The sequence below is a fragment of the Aquarana catesbeiana genome, linkage group LG07, assembly GCF_042186555.1.
Source record: "Aquarana catesbeiana isolate 2022-GZ linkage group LG07, ASM4218655v1, whole genome shotgun sequence".
In the NCBI taxonomy this organism is placed as follows: domain Eukaryota; kingdom Metazoa; phylum Chordata; class Amphibia; order Anura; family Ranidae; genus Aquarana; species Aquarana catesbeiana.
The window spans coordinates 164,255,800-164,273,404 of NC_133330.1; the positions used below are offsets into that span (position 1 = coordinate 164,255,800).

Here is a 17,605-nt window from a genome sequence, read left to right on the forward strand (position 1 = left end):
AGGGAGGGTGTAGGCCTCTCCTCTTCAACAAGTTTGGGTCCCACCCTTTGTGGCAGTGATATTTCCTTTATATCTACTGGAGACGAAGGAACTCTAATGATGTTGTAAGACGGGGGAACCCACAACCAGTCAATGGTCAGTTCCTTTTCATCGATTTCCTATGTCAATGTCTGGTAAAGGAATCGGCTTGGAGATCCGACGAGTCCCTGACCTCATTGTAGGAGGTCAGGGTACATTAGGGCAAGGGCCTGAAGGCACATGAATGGCCTCGGATATAGTCAAAAGATGCTTTTGATGCCATGTCTTTAACGGGCCAGTCTTTCTCTTTTTTAGTAAAGAATTTAGGAATTTAGTAAACAGGATGCCCAGGAAGGGTTGAGACAGCTGGCGGTCGGCCAACTTATGTTTTCCTAGCGCTCCCAGATTGCACAGCAGCACTCGATCTCCTGGTTGTAAGTCTTAAACTCTAACTTTCAGATCAAAGTTTGTTTTGTTTCTTTGTTCTCTGGCAGTGGATGCTTCCTTGGTTTGCTCATAGGCAGTCTTCAAGTTTTTTCAAAGTCTGTCTACATACCCCTTGTAGGAAGCTTGGGAATTATTAAACCAAGGATGTCCCAAAAGCCAGGTCCACAGGCAAACGAGTTTCTCTTCCAAACATTAACTGATAAGGGGAATATCCAGTGGAGTTGTTCGCTGTGCTATTGTAAGCGTGGACCACAGTGGCACTGTAATCACCCCAGTGCTGTATCTTTTCAGGAGATAGAGTCCCTAGCATGTTTAGCAAGGTGCGATTGAAACGTTCCGGTTGTGGTCCCCTTGAGGATGATAAGGGGTAGTTCTGGTCTTTTGAAGGCCCAGTAGTTCACATAAACGTTTCACAAGTTTACTCTCGAAATCCTGACTTTGATCTGAATGTAGACATTGAGGCAAACCGTATTGCATGAAAAACTTCTCTACTAAAGTCTTGGCGACCGTATTGGCTTGTTGCTCCTGGCTACATCAGTATAACTTACATTAAAATTGACACTCAACAGCGAGTGTGTCAGAAACCATGAATCAGACTGAGACAGAAGTACAGTTAATCGCACTTGTTTAATAATAATAAAAAGGTAAACAGAGTAAGCATAGTCAATACATAGCCAGAGTTCAGTAAGCAGATCGGGTAGTCATCCAATTCCAATGTCAGAGAGCCAGAGATCAACGTAGTAGTACAGCAAGCAGGATCAGGACCCAGAAGGGACGTCAGCTGAGCAAGTCTTCAACAGGAATGCAGGAGAAAGTCTCTGAGATGTGACCAAAGGCGAAGACAGAGATGAAGGGAGCTGGACGGCTTTAAGTAGCCAGGACTGATGAGCAGATCATAAACAGCTGAGTCACTGTGGAGAGAAAGGAGCTGGCAATTAGCCGACAGCTGAGCGACCAGCTCAGAGAAGGAAGGGCTGAGCCCAGCCCTAACAGTACCCCCTCCTCCACGTCCTTCCCCCTCGGAGGACCACCGGGCTTGAGGGGAAAACGTCTATGGAAATCACGGAGGAGGACAGGGGCATGTACGTCTGAGGATAAGACCCAAGAGCGTTCCCCTGGACCGTACCCCTTCCAATGCACCGGGTATTGTATGTGCCCACGGAACCTAGGGGGTCACAAAATAGATTGTACTTCATACTTCTCATGGTTCTCAACCTGTATAGGGTGAGGACGTGGCACTGAGGTGGTAAAGCGTTGCAGACCAAAGGTTTCAATAAGGAGACATGAAACACATTAGAGATGTGCATACTAGATGGAAGGTCCAACGCGTAAGCGACTGGGTTAATCCTGCGTAGGATACGGAAAGGCCCAATAAACTGAGGTGCGAACTTCAAAGAAGGAACACGAAGTTGGAGGTTGCGAGACGACAGCCAGACTCCAACCTGGTAGGAACCCCCGTATTTTTTTTAATATGTTCAGGTGTTTTTAACTAGCCTTGCAGGAAATGTAATTCTTGAATGTGTGCGCTGTAATATGTTTTGTACAACCTGGTAGGAAGGCGCAGGCAGGTGTCTGCGGTCAGCGTGGAGTCTGTACCTATCGTTAGCATGTTGCAAAGCCTCCTGGACTTGTGCCCAAATGGAACGAAGGCCACGTTGATGCTCCTCTAATGCAGGAATACTCTGCCGAATAAACTAGGCAGGCAACACGGAAAGTTGGAAACCATAGTTTGCCATAAACTGGGACAAACGGGAAGCTGAATTCAAGGCACTATTGTGAGCAAACTCCGCCCACGTTAAGAGGTCTGACCAGTTGTAATGATGGTCAGAAATATAGCAATGTAGGAATTGCTCCAAGGACTGATTGGCTTGTTTCCTATTAGACTGCGGGTGATACGCAGAGGAGAAAGCAAGCTGAATACCCAACTGTGCACAAAAGGCTCGCCAGAACCAGGACACAAACTGACTACCCCTGTCTGAGACAATCACCTTGGGTAGCCCATGTAAGCGGAAGATCTCCCGAGCAAAAATAGAAGCCAGTTCCTTAGATGTAGGCAACTTCTTGAGTGGAATACAATGCGACATTTTCGAGAACCGGTCAACCACCATAAGGATAACTGTGTTACCCTGGGAGTTGGGTAATTCCACAATAAAAGCCATAGACAGGGGGGTCCAGGGCCTCTCTCCATTTGGTATGGGTTGTAGGAGGCTGTCAGGCTATGAGCAGATAACCGGTAACAGTTCAGGTGTGCTGATATGCAAAGAGTTCAAAGAACAAGAGCACATACCATGAGCAGGTCTAAGCAGAGCAGGTCAGCTGGGACTTGTGGTTCGCTGCTGCAGATGAAGGTAGATGTTTGCTGGACCTTGTAGTTCACCACTGCAGATGAGGATAGATGTTAGCTGGTGCTTGTAGTTCACCGCTGCAGATGAGGATAGATGTTAGCTGGTGCTTGTGGTTCACCGCTGCAGATGAGGATAGATATTAGCTGGTGCTTGTAGTTCACTGCTGCAGATGAAGGTACTACAGTAGAATCAGGCAAAGCCTAGTTTAGGCAAGCGGGGTCATACACAGGTAGATCAGAATCCAAATGGTACCTAATCAGAAGCAAGCATGCAGGGTCAAACGAGCCGGGTTATACATGAAATACACAGAGCAGATATCAGCTGGATCAATCACACAGGTAAACTCTAACACGAGCACTGTTTGAATGCTGATACAGGTGATATAAAGGTGAGCCGACCAATCACTGTTGTTTCCCAGGCAAAGGCTGTGTCAGGTGAGTTGTGCTGGGTCCTAAAGGGATCCTAGTACTGACAGAGGCCCTGTCAGGAACGGTGTCATCTCCGGTTTCACCTGCTGGTGGCACTATTACATTCAGCACCAAAAGGGTGTAATTCCAGTGGCCACCAGCGGGTGTCTCCCTGCCTGGACTTCAGACTTGCCATCAGCACACCTGTCATGGGTCTGCTGGACTATATAAACCCACCCTGAACTAAGCCTCAGTGCTTCAGAATTCCTCTGCTAGCCCATGTCCCTGCCAGTACCTGCTCTTGTTCCAGCCTGTTCCTGTTTGTTCCTGTTTGTTCCTGGACCCCGTTTGTGTATCCTGTCCTTGAGCCCTGTTTCCTGTTCCCTGCTCCTTGGTCTGTTTCATTATTCCTGTTTTCTGTTCCCTTGTCGCTTTTGCCCATGCCTTTATTTTTTATTTCATGTTTCTTTCCTTGCTCGTGTATTATATTAGTTAGATAGATAGTTAGGTGGGTTTGGGGGTTTGCTGTGTTTTCACCATTTACTTGTTTTTGGTTTGCTATCTTGATATCACGTGTGTCTTTATCATTAACAATAAACATACATTTTTATTCATTTACTCTTTTGTCCCTGATTCCTTGGTGCAGCCCAGCGATCTGATCACCTGCATTGGATGTTGTGTATAACATCCCCTGACAGAATTCTGAAGCCATGCAATCAGATCGGTTGCACCTGGGAATTGGGGCCTGAGTCCCAGCTATTGTTGAAAGATGGATTTTGAAAGTATTTTGTATTTATCGCTCCTGGCAACTGATGACAGAGACTTTTGTTATCAGACATTGGCTGAATACACTAGGGAACAATTGTTAGAAGGCATCTGCCTAGCTCATGTTTTTATTGATCAAGGCAGTTTTTTGTTTGAAGATGTGCAACCATTAATTCAGATCTGTACTGAGTTGGCCCTGTCTGATGTCGCTGAGGGAGGTGATGACTATACACCCCCTTTTAGTGCAGCTCAGGTAGAATCTTTAGTTTGGCTGTTGGAGGATGACTTAGCATTTTTTTTTAACAATATTCAGCTTGTCCTCAGCAGGTGCTTGCAAAATGCATTGAATCAGTGCAGTCTCTGGTCAGACAAGCTAAGTGCAAACCTGATTCAGTGCAATCATTAATACAGGCCTGGTCAAGTCTGTTGCATTCAGTTTCTGTTAGCTCCGAATATACCTTTCTACCAATGAAATACCAGTACCCTGTTTCCTCCTGTTGCACCTACCCTGCCTTTAACTCCCCTGCTGCTTCTCAACTGCCTCCATCAGCTCCACTAAATCTCCCTTCAAAACCTACTCCCTCTGTTTTGCCATCCTTTCACTCTTCGCTTCTACCAGCTGCATTCACTACCTACAGCCCTGTACCCACTTATAGATCCCCAGTGGCTAAAACCAAAAAGAAGCGGAAGTTTTTTCCAACCCATACCATCATGCCAGTATCCAATACTGCCTCCCCACCAGCTGATCTGTTCCAGCCTGATGTGTTCCTGTATGCCGCCCAGCCTGATGTTCCGATGCCTGCTGTTGTGCCAGTACCTGCTGTTCTGTCTGTTGTGCCAGCACCTGCTGTTCTGCCTGATGTGCCAGCACCTGTGCCCACTGTCCAGTCTGAAGTTCCAGTACCAGCTGCCCGGTTTGAAGTTCCAGTACCTGCTATCCAGTCTGATGTACCTGCTGTTCAGCCTGTTGTGCCAGTACCTGCTGTTCTGCCTGATGTGCCAGCACCTGTGCCCACTGTCCAGTCTGAAGTTCCAGTACCAGCTGCCCAGTTTGAAGTTCCAGTACCTGCTATCCAGTCCGATGTACCTGCTGTTCAGCCTGTTGTGCCAGTACCTGCTGTTCTGCCTGATGTGCCAGCACCTGTGCCCACTGTCCAGTCTGAAGTTCCAGTACCAGCTGCCCGGTTTGAAGTTCCAGTACCTGCTATCCAGTCCGATGTACCTGCTGTTCAGCCTGTTGTGCCAGTACCTGCTGTTCTGCCCGATGTGCCAGCACTTGTGCCCACTGTACAATCTGAAGTTCCAGTACCAGCTGCCCGGTTTGAAGTTCCAGTACCTGCTATCCAGTCCGATGTACCTGCTGTTCAACCTGTTGTGCCAGTACCTGCTGTTCTGCCTGATGTGCCAGAACCTGTGCCCACCGTCCAGTCTGAAGTTCCAGTACCAGCTGCCCGGTTTGAAGTTCCAGTACCTGCTATTCAGTCCACTGCACCTGCTGTTCTGCCTGATGTGCCAGCGCCTGTGCCCACAGTCCAGTCTGAAGTTCCAGTACCAGCTGCCCGGTTTGAAGTTCCAGTACCTGCTATCCAGTCCGATGTACCTGCTGTTCAGCCTGTTGTGCCAGTACCTGCTGTTCTGCCCGATGTGCCAGCACTTGTGCCCACTGTACAATCTGAAGTTCCAGTACCGGCTGACCGGTTTGAAGTTCCAGTACCTGCTATCCAGTCCAATGCAGCTGCTGTTCTGCCTGTTGTGCCAGCACCTGCTGTTCTGCCTGATGTGCCAGTGTCTGTGCTTGCTGCCCAGTCTGAAGTTCCAGTACCAGCTGCCCGGTTTGAAGTTCCAGTACCTGCTATCCAGTCCAAGGCACCTGCTGTTCAGCCTGTTGTGCCAGCACCTGCTGTTTTGCCTGATGTGCCAGTGCCTGCTGCCCAGTCTAAAGTTCCAGTACCGGCTGCCCAGTTTGAAGTTCCAGTACCTGCTATCCAGTCCGATGTGCCTGCTGTTCAGCTTGTTGTGCCAGCACCTGCTGTTCTGCCTGATGTGCCTACTGCCCAGTCTGAAGTTCCAGTACCTGCTGCCTGGTCTGATGTCTCGGTGCTTGCCCTCCAGCCTGATGTCTCGGTGCCTGCCCTCCAGCCTGATGTCTCGGTGTTTGCCCTCCAGCCTGATGTCTCGGTGTTTGCCCTCCAGCCTGATGTCTCGGTGTCTGCCCTCCAGCCTGATGTCTCGTGTCTGCCCTCCAGCCTGATGTCTCGGTGCCAGTGTTCCAGCCGGAAGTACCAGTGCCTGCTCTCCAGCTTGATGAGCCTGCTGCCCAGCTTGAAGTGCCCATGCCGGCTGCCCAGCTTGAAGTGCCCATGCCGGCTGCCCAGCTTGAAGTGCCCATGCCGGCTGCCCAGCTTGAAGTGCCCATGCCGGCTGCCCAGCTTGAAGTGCCCATGCCGGCTGCCCAGCTCGATGTGCTTTTGCCTGCTGCCCAGCTCGATGCGGATGTGCCACTACCCAGTGTGATGTACCTCTGCTTTCTGCTCAGCCTGATGACATGGTGCCTGCTAAAACTGTTCCTGACTGATGGCCATCTTGCCGCTGTGTCAATCCTGTCTGTCGCCTGGCCTGAATGTAATGCTCCTGTGTGGTCTGCCTCCAATGGTTTCTTTCCCATTACCCTGCTAATTTTCATCTCCGGATCCAAACTTCCTGACCCGGGTGGTGGGGTGCGTGTCCTATTTTTAGACTCTGATGGCATGTTCCCCAGTGAACTAAAAGACTCTGGCCTTGGAAGTGCGAAGAAGTCCGCAGACTCAGTAGGGAAACATTGTAGGGTGTTTCTGCACCCACTCGGACTGTCGTACCCAGGGCTGAATGGAGTGTCCGGAGGCCACTCCTTTAGGGGGGGGAACTGTCAGGAACGGTGTCATCTCCGGTTTCACCTGCTGGTGGCACTATTACATTCAGCACCAAAAGGGTGTAATTCCAGTGGCCACCAGCGGGTGTCTCCCTGCCTGGACTTCAGACTTGCCATCAGCACACCTGTCATGGGTCTGCTGGACTATATAAACCCACCCTGAACTAAGCCTCAGTGCTTCAGAATTCCTCTGCTAGCCCTTGTCCCTGCCAGTACCTGCTCTTGTTCCAGCCTGTTCCTGTTTGTTCCTGGACCCCGTTTGTGTATCCTGTCCTTGAGCCCTGTTTCCTGTTCCCTGCTCCTTGGTCTGCTTCATTATTCCTGTTTTCTGTTCCCTTGTCGCTTTTGCCCATGCCTTTATTTTTTATTTCATGTTTGTTTCCTTGCTCGTGTATTATATTAGTTAGATAGATAGTTAGGTGGGTTTGGGGGTTTGCTGTGTTTTCACCATTTACTTGTTTTTGGTTTGCTATCTTGATATCACGTGTGTCTTTATCATTAACAATAAACATACCTTTTTATTCATTTATTCGTTTGTCCCTGATTCCTTGGTGCAGCCCAGCGATCTGATCACCTGCATTGGATGTTGTGTATAACATCCCCTGACAGGCCCACTGGAAGGTGTCGTGGAGTCTTACCTTGAGCACACACGGAACAGGCAGATATGAAGGCGGTTACATCAGAACGTAGGCTAGGCCACCAGAATTGTTGGGAAATGGCCCAAAAGAGTTGATTCTTCCCAGGGTGTCCAGCAGCCTTGGGAGAATGGTAATTCTGGAGCACAGCAGTACGGAGACTCTTGGGAACAAAGCAGCGGTCACAAGGTTTCTCAGGAGGAGCATCGACCTGAGCAGCAAGAATTTTATCACCCAAAGGAGAAGTAAGACTGGTGCGAACCGTAGCCAGAATACGATCAGGAGGAATCACAGGAACCGGAACCAATGCCATCTTGGAAGTGGAGGAAAAATGTTGTGACAAGGCGTCAGCCCTTACATTCTTAGTACCGGGTAATAATGAGACAATGTAATTAAAACTCGACAAGAAAAGAGCCCATTGCGCCCTTCTGGGAGAGAGGCGCTTAGCCTTAGACAAGAATGTGAGATTCTTATTGTCAGTAAGAATGAGAACCGGCACAGTGGTACCTTCAAGGAGATGTCTCCATTCATGGCTAAAATGATCGCCAACAGCTCTCTGTCACCAATCTTGTAATTGCACTCTGCCGGTGACAATTTCTTGGAAAAGTAGCCACACGGATGCATAGCGCACTCAGAGTTAGGACGTTGAGACAGAAGAGCGCCAACTCCAGTCTCAGAAGCATCAACTTCTAGAATAAAAGACAAGGTAGGATCATGGTGTGCCAACACAGGAGCAGAAACAAAGGCAGCCTTGAGACTCTCAAAGGCCTTAATGGACTCCGGAGACCAACTCTGTGGGTTGCCGTCTTTCGTGGTCATATCAGTCAGGGGCTTGACCAGAGACGAGAAGTTATAAATAAACTTCCGATAATAGTTGGCAAAGCCAAGAAAACGCTGCAGAGGACGTAACCCCACGGGTTGAGGCCACTGTACGACCGCTAAAAGTTTCTCTGGGTCGAGGCCACTGTAGGAAAGTTTCTCTGGGTCCATCGAAAAACCAGCAGTGGAAATTACCAGGAATTTAACCTGTTCACAATGGAATTCACACTTTTCTAATTTACAATAGAGATTGTTCTCTCTTAGTCTCTGAAGCACACGACAGACATCTGTGTGGTGGCTCTCCAGGGACTTGGAAAATATGAGGATATCGTCGAGATAAACCACCACACATAACTGCAACAAAAACAAATCTCGGAGGACATCGTTAATGAACTCCTGGAAAACTGCCAGAGCGTTACAAAGGCCAAAAGGCATTACGAGATACTCATAATGACCTGATCTGGTATTAAACACAGTTTTCCACCCTTGTTTAATCCTGACGAGATTGTATGCCCCTCTCAAATCAAGCTTTGTGAAAACCGTTGCTACCTTGAGGCGGTCAAATAACTCCGTAATCAACGGAATGGGATAGGCATTCTTAATCGTGAAATGATTGAGACCCCTATAATCGATACAAGGTCTCAGCTCACCACTCTTCTTCTCACACAAAAAATAAACCAGCAGGAGACGAGGATTTGCATATGAAATCTCGAGAAAGTGCGTCTGCAACATACTCCTCCATAGCCTTATCCTCCAAGACCGACAAAGGGTAAACCCGGCCACGAGGAGGTATGGCACCAGGTTGAAAGTCAATTGCACAATCATACGACCGGTGTGGAGGCAAACTACCAGTTTGACCTTTGTCAAAGACATCGCTAAAATTGCGGTACTCCTCCGGCCCCAGCCCAAGACAGGGTAACCGAAACCAGAGGCTTATCTTTCTGGGAAACTGGAGACGAAACAACGCCACCTAGGGTCTGTCCGTGACAGGACCTCAAGGTTCGGGCGTTTCCTGGACTGGTAGGACATGACTTAAAAAAGTGACCAGCCTGGCCACAATAAAGGCATAATCTCTTCCTCCTCCTAAGGGCTCTCTCATTCACAGGAAGATGCGGGAAGCCCAAGTGCATGGGTTCATCTTCACAGACCGACTCGGTACCAGGAGGCATGGGAGGTGAGGGAGGCAAGGGTGGGACTGCAAAGCTCAGAGACAAATGTACAGGAGGCTTGCGCCAGCGCTCCTTAAAAGAGAGACTTTCTCTGAGTCTGGAGTCAATGAGGATGGCAAATGTGATCAGCCTCTACAGCTCAGTGGGTATATCTTGCGCTGCTATCTCATCCTGATCTTAGAGACCATGAGAGAAGGCAGCCACGAGGACCTCATTGTTCCAAGCAACCTCTGCTGCCAGGGTATGGAATTCAATGGCCTAATCAGCAACAGTTCTCGTACTCTGTTTGATGGACATGAGGCTCTTGGCAGCAGAAGCGGAGCGTGCGGGAATGTAAAATACCCCTTTGAGGGAAGCCACAAATTCTGGGTAACTCAGGACCATGGGTTTTTGCATCTCCCATAGAGGGTTTGCCCAAGCCAAGGCTCTCTCAGAAAGCAAAGATATCACAAAACCTTCTTTGCTTCTGTCCGTGGGAAACGCCTGGGGCAGCATCTCAAAGTATATCTCAACTTGGTTGAGAAACCCTCTGCATTGAACTGGATCACCCCCAAATCGCTGGGGAAGCGGAGCGGAACCAGACATGCCTCTTATAGAGGTAATACTCGAGGCGGGTGCCTGCACAGAGACTGGAGCAGCAGCAGGGACGGCCTGCAACACAGGTTGTACCGGAGCAGCCATAGTGGAAGATTCCAGGTGAGCCATGCGATTCAGGAGCCTTTGTAATGCCAAGCAAACTGATCCATGTGGTGATCCTGGTCATCCAATCTGGAAAAAATATTACCAACAAGTGGACTGACTGCATCTTCTGAATTCATGGCCTTCGCCTACTGTCAGAAACCATGAATCAGACTGAGACAGAAGTACAGTTAATCACACTTGTTTAATAATAAGAAAAAGGTAAACAGAGTAAGCGTAGTCAATACATAGCCAGAGTTCAGTAACCAGATCAGGTAGTCAGCCAATGTCAGAAAGCCAGAGATCAACGTAGTGGTACAGCAAGCAGGATCAGGAGCCAGAAGGGACGTCAGCCGAGCAAGTCTTCAACAGGAACGCAGGAGAAAGTCTCTGAGATGTGACCAAAGGCGAAGGCAGAGATGAAGTGAGCTGGATGGCTTTAAGTAGCCAGGACTGACGAGCAGATCATAAACAGCTGAGTCACTGTGGAGAGAAAGGAGCTGGCAATTAGCCGACAGCTGAGCGGCCAGCTCAAAGAAGGAAGGGCTGAGCCCAGCCCCAACAGAGTGTGAGGGACCGCAGGGTCACACAGGTAAAATCGCTAACAATTTTGAATATCCGTCTTGGTCACCTGGCTTCTCCCAACACATTGCATCACAGACATCCCTTGAGAAAGTCACGTGTTTGTGGCGCAGTGTGCTTTGTAGTGAATTTTCAGATGGGTGGCCAGTTTGCACAATGGTGAAGCACATTGGTGAAGCATTGGATTGTATAGAAAGAAGTCACTATTTGGAAGATTGTGGTAAATTTTCAGTTTCTTATTAAAAACAGAAATTTTCAGTTTCCTATTAAAAATATTAAATACACAGAGTAAAAAGAATAAAGCAAGTTTAACCAGTTAAAGACTTTGGATGTACACTGTAAGCCCAAAACGACAAAACATTCATCTAAAGATGTTAGGCATGCTTTAGCTTTAAGCTTGCCCCCAAAGAGCTCACGCTGTCATTGAAATTTATGATGACAGTCTGATTGCACTCATAAACACTAATGCCTCATACACACGATCGGACATTCCGACAAAAAAATCCATGTTTTTTTACCGTATGACAAGCCGAGAAAAATGAAGTTCAATAGCCAGTGCTGCTTTTCTGCTTGATTCTGAGCATGCGTGAAACTTTCTGCGTCGGAATTGTGTACACACGATCGGAATTTACGGGTTTCATAACAGTGATTTCTGCATAAATGAAGGCTGCACTGTTTAAATGTTGCTTCTATGATTCTATGATTAAAAATAAAAAAAGCTGCGCTTCTACAAAATAATCAGAGTGAACCAAAAACAATCAATAAATTGTAATAAAAGAAAAAAGTCCACGTGAAAAAGTTAAAAAATTGTAGAGAATTATCGCTGGCTTCCCTCCGGACAGATGACTACTGCAGCATGTTGTACCGTGCTGTAGCTCCAGCTGAGTGCCTGCTCCTAGCTTGCCCACATTTATAGCGGAAGAGGGTAGCTGGCAGTCCTGAGCCCTACCGCCCCCCCCCCCCCCCCCCAGTGCCTCTACGTCCAATAGGCAGAGGGAGTCAAGGAGCTCAGGAGTGTATTTCCATCCACTATATCTAATTGAGGGTTATGATTAGAACTCGTCTGACCTCTCTAGAGATAGAGGGTCAACATGATCTGGTAAGTGCTCCTGTTGATTGAGGGGGTGGTTTTCACAGAAGGAGCTTCTACATATCTTGGTTTAGGAATCTTGATGGACTTTATTTGAAGAATTTCTCTACAATTTATTACTTCTTCACGTGGACTTTTTTCTTTTTTCTCTTCTTATGTGTTATCACAATTTATTGATTGTTTTTGGTTCACTCTGATTATTGTGTAGCAAGTGCGGCCATTTTTATTTTGATTCTGCTTCTGACTGTGGTTATATCACATGGTTTAGTCGCTGCTGTTATTCACATACACTTATGCCGCATACACATGATCGGAATTTCGGCCAGCAAAAGACCAATGAGAGCTTTTGGTCGGGAAATGCGACCGTGTGTATGCTCCATCGGACTTTTGCTGGCCAAATTCCAGCCAGCAAAAGGTTGGGAGCATGTTCTCAATTTTTCGGTCAGAAAAAGTTCCTATCTGAAAACGTGATCGCCTGTAGCAATTCAGACGCGCAAAATTCCTACGCATGCTCGGAAACAATTCAACGCATGCTCGGAAGCATTGAACTTCATTTTCGTCAGGGCTGGCTTACCCCTTCCTTCTCTGAGCTGGCCCCTCAGCTGTCGGCTAATTGCCAGCTCTCATCTCTCTCCACAATTAACCAGCTGTTGTGGCTCTGCTCGTCAGTTCCGCCTACCTAAAGATCTCCAGCTAACTTCATTGCTGCCTTCGCCTTGGTCACATCACAAGAAACCATCTCCTGCATTTCTGTTTAAAGACTGGCTTTGCTGACATCCCTTCTGGCTCATTATCCTGCTTGCTGTTCCTCTACTTGGATCCCTGTCTTCTGGCCTGGCTGATTACCCGATCTGGTTACTGATCTCTGGCTTGGCTGATTACCCGATCCAGTTACTGGACTCTGGCTATGCTTTGACTACGCTTACTCTATTTACCTTTTTATTTTTATCAATAAACAAGTGTGATTTTACTGTACTTCTGTCTTGGTCTGGTTCATGGTTTCTATCAATTTTCTTGGCTCGTCGTAGTGTTGTACATCACCGCATTCTTGACGGTCAAAAGTTCAGCAAACGTTTGTGTGACCGTGTGTATGCAAGGCAAGCTTCAGCGGAATCCCATCTAAAAAGCCATCATATCTTTTTCCGACCAAAATCCCGATTGTGTGTACGTGGCATTTTAGTGTTACTTGTGACATGAGCACAGTTTTTGAACCTTTTTTATACAATGATTTTATGATTGTCTTTGACCTTCTCATGTCATTCTCCTTTGTCCCTCTATCCCTGATGGATAACAAAGGACTATATAATATCAATTTGAAGTACCCTCTTCTTTAATTCATTCAACCAGATTATTCAGATTTTCAAAGTTTTAGTATGTCTGTGGTGCACAAATGTTATTTGCATATTAAAAAAAGAAAGTGGTAATGTAGTTTCACTTAAAATACACAATCTTAACATAATGTAACTCTAATAAATATATGTCTGTATTCTCTTACAGTTGTACAATGTCCCCATTTGCTAAATGAACCATTGGTATATATGAATTGTTCCCATCCTTGGGGAAATTTCAGTTTTGAATCCCTCTGCCACTTTGAATGTTTTGATGGATTTTTCCTGAATGGAATGGATAATATCCAGTGTCTTTCTTCCGGGAACTGGAGTGAAGCAACTCCACATTGTTCAGGTACAGAAAATAAAGGGCAAGGTACAATGTATTTTAATTTAACACATATTTTAGGTACTAAAATTAAGAGTTATAGTTCTAAAGATTTAAGGTGCAGTTCTTCCAATGGGGCCCTATCCAACATTTTAAAAAGAGACATTGTAGGCTGAAATACTGCCCCAGAGACACAATGCCATTTCATAAGTAATCATCAGCAAGGGGGGAGGGGGGAGGATGCACAACATATCAACAGTTCTCTATAAATGATACTATATATAAAAAGAAACCAAAGTCCCCAGACCATAGCCATATTACCAAAATCATATTTGGGTAAAGTTGCTGGAGCCAAAGTGGTCCCAATCTATTAGAGGGATTCTTTGTAACATTTTACCATGTTGGTAGTGTCAGAATAGACCAAAGTAATAAAATGGTAAATGATAAAAAAAAAAAAATCTCTGGAGACTATATTGCAATAATCAAGATTGCAAAAAAAAAAAAAAAAACTGAAAAACTGAAGGAAGATTACAGAAGAGTTATCATGTGGTGTTCTACCTGAGAAGGTACATGTTTAAGAAGTAATTGTGTATTTAATTACAGACATCTGAGTAATGTTTTGAAACACGAAAATAATCAGCAAGCTAAGGTATAAACTTGTTCAAAATATATGGGTCTCCATCCAAGAAGGATGTTGAACTGGATAATATGTAAGAGATGTCATTTAATCCCAGTGATTAATGTGATAGGTAAACAGGGTGACCCCCCCACCCCCAAAATAAATTTATTTAAGATTCATATATCCCTTCAATGTATTTCATGGTTTATTTGGTGACAGATATGGTATGTAACATCTATTTATAAAAACTAAATGCATACCTGTTTACTCAGTAAAAACAGGAAATGTATGTTTAGAAAAAATATTTAAAAAAAACTATTTATCTGGACATGAGAAAACTTCAATGTTCTAGTTGATGAAAATAACTGGAAAAAAATGCTGTAAGGTAAGAATGCTTTCAAAAATATAATTTAATTTTTTTTATCAATTTACGAAATGCAAAGTGAGCGAATAGAAGAAAAATTTAAATCAAATAATTATTTGGTGTGATTACCCTTTGGCTTCAAACCAGCATCAATTCTTACACTTGCACACTTTGTACACTTTGCACAAAGTCAAAGATTTTGTAGGATTAGAGTCAGGTGTATAATTAACCAATTATATCAAGCAGGTGCTAATGATGATCATTTCATAAGTAGGTCATTAACTGAAACAGAAACAGCTGTGTAGGAGGTTTAAAACTGGGTGAGGAACAGCCAAACTCTGCTACTAAGGTGAGGTTGTGTCACAGATCATACACCATGGCAAGACTGGGCACACAAGGTAGTTATAATACATCAAAAAGGGCTCTCCCAGGCAAAGATTTCAAAGCAGACTAGGGTTTCAAGATGTGCTGTATACGCACTTTTGAAGAAGCACAAAGGAACGGGCAAGATTATGGACCAAAGGCGCCAAGGAAATGTAATGCAGCAGATGAAAGACACATCTTGCTTACTTACAGTGCCATCAGCAGAGAACTGGTGGAAACCAGTCGGACCCAGGTACACCCATCTACTGCCCCGAGATGTCTGGCCAGAAGTGGTCTTCATGGAAGAATTATGGCCAAAAAGCCACACCTCCGATATGGAAACAAGGCTTAGTGACTCAACTATGTATGAAAACATAGGAACTGGGGTGCAGAAAAATCGCACAGGTGCTCTGGACTGATTAGTCAAAATTAGAAATATTTGGCTGTAGAAGAAGGCAGTTTGTTTGCCGAAGGGCTGGAGAGTGGTACAATATTAAGTGTCTTCATACAACAGTGAAGCTTGCTGGAGGTTCCATGCGGGTTTGTGACTGCATTTCTGGAAAAAGAGTTGGAGATCTGGTCAGGATCAATGGTGCTCTCAATACTGAGAAATACAGACAGATATTTATGCATTATGCGATACTATCAGGGAGGCATGTGATTGGCCCCAAATGTATTCTGCAGCAGGACAACAACCCCTAACAAACAGTATGTATATGTCATACAGTCAATGTCACGTTTTTTGTTAACTGATAAAAATAAACTATAAACACTTCTATTTCTGAAAGCTTTCTTTATTTACAGAACTTTTTTCACACCTGCCTTAAATTTTTGCACAGTCCTGTATATCATAAGATATAACACATCATTTCTTATGACATGCTGTATATTTACAATATTTGTTTGATTGAAATATGATTTGGTGGAGGGAGATGGGCGGAGCCTAGCGGAGCAGACATGCATTGTTAGAGCTCCGCACCGCTGAGGAGAGAAGAGAAGGACAAAGCTGAGCCTGCAGGCTCAAAAGGCATCCATTTGAACCTTTATGCCCCAGGGAACAAACTGTGAAAGTTTGGGCAGGAAATATGGTACTGGGAGGAAACCGTGGCGGAAATAAAAATCACCTCACAAAGAGCTCACAGGCACTCACTGCAACTAAAGCAGCTCCAGTCACCTCACAAGATACAGCATCAGGGCGCTCTCACAGACAGAAAATGTCACAGCAAGACTCTCCATTTGAGTCAGCTACAGAACAAATCCTCTCACAAACTTCTCCACAAGCCTCCTCAGCATCCCCAGTAATATTATTACAATTTAAAAAGATGCTTCATAAGGCTTTAAAACAAACCTCAGACCAAATAACAAAAAGCCTAACCAAAGAAATAAGAGAGCTGGGAAACCGCACCGCAGCCCTAGAAATAAAAATGGATGAAATTGAAATTACAACCCAAGTAAATATAACATAATTGGAACAATTAAAAGAAGAGAATTTAATACTTCAAACTAAGCTCAAAGATTACGAAAATAGAGCCAGACGTTCAAACTTGCGCATAAGGGGAATACCTGAAACTGTGACAGACCTGCAATCTACTATTACTGCTCTATTACAAGAACTAAAGCCAGATATCCCTATTGAACATTTAGAACTGGACAGAGTACACAGAGCCCTCACAGCTAAAAAGAAAGATGGACCCCCACGTGATATAATCACAAAATTTCATTATTACAGAACGAAAGAACAAATACTAATTGCTGCAAGAGAAAAAAAGGAACTTAATTTTCAAGGACACAATTATCAAATTTTTGCTGACCTATCCCAACTTACTATTACTAAAAGATGATCCATGAAACCCCAACTAATGGAACTGCAACTCCACAACATTATGTATCAATGGGGCTTCCCCTTTTCAGTCAGATTTAACTACCAAGGTACAATTTACAGAAGCAGATCAGCAGATGAACTACAACAAACCCTTTTAAAATTAAATCTGACAGAACCCACAAGCAGCAACTCTCCCACACGCAGAAGAATGGCATCATCTTCACCTTCAGGCAGCACCCAGAAAATTTCAGAACAAAATGGGAATCATCATTCTCACAAAAGAGGCCGTTATGCCACATCATCCATGGACCAAGAAGATTCAATGGACTGACATCCTAATTCCTGATATCTCTTCATTTATTATACTAAGAGATGGTTCTCCATAAAAAACCTGTATTTATAACTGAATGTAACTGCATTCTGATAGTCACACACTGTGTGGGATCATGTTACATTCCAGTTATATTTCTTTTTACTTCTGATTCATATAGCCTTAGAATATATAAGTGAAATAAGGAAATTCTTGTTCAGTTATATATTATCAGGTAATAACAATAGATTTATTACTTTTTAGGACAAATATGTTCAATAATCCAGAAGTAATGGAAGCTTTTTCTTTCTTTTCTTAAAACAAATATATTATTACCTAACTAGTTCCTAGAATTATGTTTTTGTTTATTCTAATCTGAAGCAATACAACCTCAATTTTATGAGTTAACATATCTAAACAGTTACATATGAATAAAATATGTAATTGTTTACTCTAAAAGGGTTAAAATCCCAAAATAATTCAAACTATCTTCATCAATACCAAAGTTATTAACAGTACCTTTCTAACTGAATTATTTAGCCTAGGGCAAGACTAACCATATACAACCACCCTGGAATAAATAATTTCAACAAAAACTATATTCTGCA

The 17,605-nt window shown here is 44.7% G+C and overlaps 1 protein-coding gene across 2 annotated transcripts in view; it reads left to right on the forward strand.

The window, feature by feature from the left end:
* The window catches only part of SELL (selectin L), a 354,075-nt gene that overhangs the window by 138,023 nt on the left and 198,447 nt on the right, over positions 1-17,605 (forward strand). For both annotated transcript variants that reach the window (XM_073592840.1, XM_073592841.1), the window contains exon 5: positions 13,361-13,546. In XM_073592840.1, coding sequence (XP_073448941.1) covers positions 13,361-13,546 — 186 coding nt within the window. The remainder of the gene's footprint in view (positions 1-13,360; positions 13,547-17,605) is intronic.